The following is a 4,943-nucleotide window of genomic DNA, read 5'->3' on the forward strand; positions in this document are numbered from 1 at the left end:
GGTTTGTGGCTTCTGAAGAGGTTGTGCCAATATTATAAAAAATTTGCTCAGAGGGAAAGAGTAACAAGAAATCAGAATTTTCTCACTGCTGTTTACAATTCCGTTGGAGCCGTCACATACCCCAAGTGGTGTGAATCTGCCATCTTTAAGTCTTAAAAATTTGTGCTTGTATTTAAAAAAAAAAAACAACACTTTGGATAATACAGCTGACAATATACTTCTTCAAACCCAACACAAGGAGCTGCAGCTATGTCTTAAAAGAAGAGGGCTGGGGTTTTCCTTCCCATGCAGATTCTCCTTCTCAAAGATCTGGTTTTCATTTACTCAACAGTACAAAGAACTGACAGAAAACAAATCGTTTACGCTAAACTAAACGCAACATGGCACACTGCTATGTTATTTAGCCAGCTGTAACAGCAAACCCTTTCCGTACAGCAATACATTCCAGAAAGCCACAGTCCTTACCCTCATCGGATGAATATCTGCATATGGTGGTTTGCCCTCAGCCATTTCTATTGCGGTGATTCCCAGAGACCAGATGTCTGCAACGCAATTATATCCGATTTCTTGGATCACTTCTGGAGCCATCCAAAACGGGGTCCCTATAACCGTGTTGCGCTTCGCCATGGTGTCCTGAGAAGAAGAGCAGGGTAAAGATCCAGACAGTGGCAATTGTATTAGCCTCAAACAATCCTTCTGGAACTATCACCTGAACTATCTTCCACTGGCTGCACAAACATTAGATTCAGCCAGCCTGGGGTACCGAGGGCTGCAAAGAGGAATTGAAACGTCCTCACAGAAGTTACAAATATCCTGAAGGAAACACAAATGCTATCGCAAACCAAGGTACAGCAGCTCCCACCGAGGAAGCTCTGCTCTAATGTGTGGCTGGTTTATGTTGATGTGCAGCACTAGAACAGCTTCTGAGGCTCCACAAGCACATCCCACTTGCACGCAGGTTAGTGTACACAAGCACCTTGGTTTTACTTACTGTAAGCTGTCCTGCCACTCCAAAATCTGCGAGTTTAGCGTGTCCCTCTGTATTTAGCAATATGTTCCCAGCTTTGATGTCCCTGTGGATCTTCCTCATGAAATGCAGGTACTCTAGTCCTTTCAGTGTCGATTGCACTATTGTAGCAATTTCCTCTTCTGTGAGCTGAAGAAGAGAAGAGTTACTGCCAACCCGCCAGTTGCTGAGATGTAACACTACTGCATTTCAGTCTGTTTTCCCAAGATTCTCTAATTACCATTTAATTACCTTCACTGAAGGTTGACAGTCTAATGGGAAATGAGCAACTTAAAGCGTTATGTAGTAGAATTAGATTACAACCAGCTCATACACACACAGGTACCATATTGTACATACCAAACTCCTTTCTTAACCAGTAATTCTCATCCCGCAATAACCAAGTTAGTGCCAACGGCTGTGTCAGGCATTGAACACCAACGAGAATTACCCCCGAACTATGCAGCTTCCTTGAGCTGCTGGACACCCCTGCTGCCCATTCATGCATTTAGAGGAGAACGGACGTACAGTTTTATTTCGTAATCGAATAATATCCGATACAGATCCAGCGCCGCAGTATTCCATGACTATCCACAGGTCTGTGTTCTTAAAATAGCTGCCATAATATTTCACCACATGAGGACTATGAAATGCGAAAAAAGAAGAAAACAGAGTCAAATACTAGTAACCAGTAACCAAATAAGCAAAATACACTGCAGAGTCTCCCAGTAAGTTTTAGAAATTCAGAGCTAAAGTGAAACTGAAACCTTGATCGAAACCATTCCAAAACAGTCTTAACATGCACAGGGCTACTGCAGTCCTGCCAAGCCTCTTCCCCACAGCAGTGCTCATCCGACCTCCCGTGAGTCAGTTCAGGGAGCTAAACTGCCTGAAAATAAATCCTGCAGAAATAAGGAGCCATTGACTTTCAACACGGTTTAGCTTCCTGAACCAGATTACAACAAGGTCAGCGCTGTGGCAAGCAAGGAGACAGGACAACGGAATGAGCAGCAGACCACGGCAGTTCCTGGTAAAGCTGCTTGCAAAGCATTGGTAAATGGAAACATTAAATATGGTCCAGAGTTTGCTGGAAAACTGCTGTCATGTTCATTAAAACGAGTGTTCCTCCACTACCACATGCACCTACTCATTTCTACAGGATGTATTTTAGGAATCCAGTACAACCCAAGACTGCCTGTCACAGTCAGCCATCCGGCTGCCCAAAAAGCCAACAACCCAGTAAAGTGCACTGATCGGAATAACCGGCTGTCCTCTGGAAAAGGTGAAGCGGAAAACAGAAAGACCGTTCCTCATTTTATGGGAACGAAGCTAAGGAACAGAAGAGCGCTTAATCTAGTCTCTGTTGAACATTTTCTAATGAAAAACCGTGAAACTAGCAAAACCAATGTCAGTCACTGTCCCTTAACGCTGGCTCAGAAAACATGAGATTCACTCCCTCTGCTGTTCATAACTGTAAGGCCTCATTTTAGGCCTTGCAATGTTAATATTTAATTTCTTTTAAGCAAGAGACATCTAGTAATACTTTTCAAGTTATGCAGTAAGATATGTCATGAACACGTTCCTTTCAAGTTATATTTTGTTATCTGCCACCAGCCACCTTCATTGAAAGACAGTGAGAGTGACATAATACAGAGTGAGTGACTTGGGAGCATGGTTTTATAATGCTAAAGTCATTTATTTTAAACGTTTTTCCACACCTGGAGTCCCTCAAAGTAGTGTTTCTTCTAGCTAGATTCACAATACCCAAAGAAATTAGTGAATTTAAAACTTTCAGCCTAGGACGCACTAAGAGAAGGTCTTCCACACTCGTGAGCTCTTCATTAGCTGGGTTTGTAGAACATCTTTTCCCAAAAGAAACGTGCAAAGACAACCCAGAGAGCCAACCACCAGCCTGCAGAGCCAGCAAGTTATTGCAGGGACACTCAGATCAGCAGTCGGCTTGTTACCTGTTCTGCACAGGCAGAAAATAGCCAGGAAGGACAACTCTGCCACCCAAGCGGATGACAGCATGTGGATTATACACACGCACGAGCAGTCATGCATTAGTGGCTCTTATCCACACTCCCTTAAAAACAAACAAAAACCCCTCTTCTAACAGTTTTCAAAGTCCATCCCTAAACTTGTTCAGAAATCATCACCCCTTTGGGCGTGGGAACCGCTGCTCCAGCGCCCAATCCAGTTCCCGCTGCTCCACAGGCGCTGGTGCCGGGCAGAGCCGCTGTGCCTGCTCACACGCCGGGCTCTGTGCTGCAGCAAGCGCTCAGTTAATTCAACTTGGCCCAATGCTCTCTTGTGGCGAGCTCCACTTTTGTAGTCTTACCTTTGCCCGCATTAACACTACCCAAACGGTCAGTTAACATGACTCAGTTGATATGGGGCAACTTTATCGTACAAGCTCAGCCTTTTAAAAAATATTTAAGGCAATATTATGGCTTTTATTCGATAAAATGCCAGGTCACAGGCAATACTTTTCTCTGCGTACCGATAGCGGGTTTTGCAGTATGCATTTACCTGTCACATTGCTGCATTATAGATATTTCCTTTATAATCTCTTGCAGGTCGGATTCCACAGGAACTTGTTTAATTGCAACAACTTGACCCGTTTCTTTATGAATGGCTTTGAACACGCTGCCATAGGAGCTAAGAAAAAAATATTAAACAAACACTGAGTACGGTAACATTTCACAAACAGAAATGTTATGGGTTTGCTTTTTACAAGTGCAGACAGAAGGAAAAAATAAACTATTCACCTGCTAAAAATATTTTGTATTTTAATGTAAATAATCATAACAATACAAATAAGTGACAACACACTGGGAGGGTCAGAAAGGACCAACCACCACTACACTGCCCATAGCTCTGGAAGGGTCTTTTTTTTTTTTTATACACATTTTTACACAACTCCAACAACCATTTTCTCCCTTTCCAGCAAACAGTACCAGCTGAGCACCAGCAAGGACTACAGCTCTGGTCTGAGAGGTTTCCTTGCTCCTGTCAGATATTATTTGTCTGATTTTCAGCTTCTTTGCTTACAGAAGCCAGGCAGATTTACAGCTCAGCTTTTTCAGGCAACACGAAGGCAATATGTCACGCACCAAGCGTTCCCATGCTGTTCTGCCTTATCAAGCAGCACAGTACAAGAGGAGTTCATTTCCATCACGCAGATCTTCTGCAAGAGCTACAAGGGATGAACTACAAAACCTCTTGAGCTCCCACAAAGCCCTATCAACTCCAGGCATTTTCCAACATTTCAGCTTCCCATTGCTGAGCCATAAGTGGCTGTTTGGATAAAGACATCACGCTCTCAGGAAATAAATTCTGTATGCTGTCACCAACCAAACACTCTCACTATGTTGGTACATACCTTTGCAAAGACAGGATCATGACAAAAGTGAAAAGTCAGAGACCACTGAGCACATCCCCATTACACAGATCTGTCCTTAGAGAAACGTACACTGGGCACGTTGGAATGAACACATACCCTTCTCCGAGCTTCTCCAGCACATCAAACACTTCTTCAGGCTGTTTAGTTAAACTGTCTTCATCCAACTTCTTCAGCTGCCTGTGTATGTAAGAACAGAGAAATCACCACACTGAATTTTACAGCAGTTTGGGCTTTGTTGAAACAGAACAATAAACAGCACCGTCTAAATGCACAGGAGGCTTAGCATGAAGCCAGCTGGTTATGGAGTAAGTTTATTTCACCTGACCAGGAGGGCTGAACGTGATAATTCGATAGCAGAAGAGAACTGGGAACGACAGAGAACAGAGTTTGACCAGGCATACACATCTACAGCTCCTCTTGGTGGAAACACATCTCTGGATCTATACGCTGGTCGTTGATCCCGACACAGCACTGCAGAGCCTTGCAGTTATTGAATGTATCTGCTATGGACCGTTCAGCGTCTGGTACAGA

At 43.6% G+C, this 4,943-nt stretch overlaps 1 protein-coding gene across 1 annotated transcript in view; it reads right to left on the minus strand.

Moving 5' to 3' along the window:
• STK4 (serine/threonine kinase 4) overlaps positions 1-4,589 on the minus strand; it is a gene marked incomplete at its 5' end in the record, with an annotated part of 41,136 nt that extends 36,547 nt beyond the window's left edge. The window contains 5 exons of the mRNA XM_010146292.1: positions 466-633; positions 992-1,156; positions 1,535-1,649; positions 3,539-3,667; positions 4,509-4,589. Of these exons, the coding sequence (XP_010144594.1) occupies positions 466-633; positions 992-1,156; positions 1,535-1,649; positions 3,539-3,667; positions 4,509-4,589 (658 nt within the window). The remainder of the gene's footprint in view (positions 1-465; positions 634-991; positions 1,157-1,534; positions 1,650-3,538; positions 3,668-4,508) is intronic.
• Positions 4,590-4,943: the final 354 nt, after the last annotated feature.

The sequence above is a fragment of the Buceros rhinoceros genome, unplaced genomic scaffold, assembly GCF_000710305.1.
Source record: "Buceros rhinoceros silvestris isolate BGI_N320 unplaced genomic scaffold, ASM71030v1 scaffold24552, whole genome shotgun sequence".
In the NCBI taxonomy this organism is placed as follows: domain Eukaryota; kingdom Metazoa; phylum Chordata; class Aves; order Bucerotiformes; family Bucerotidae; genus Buceros; species Buceros rhinoceros.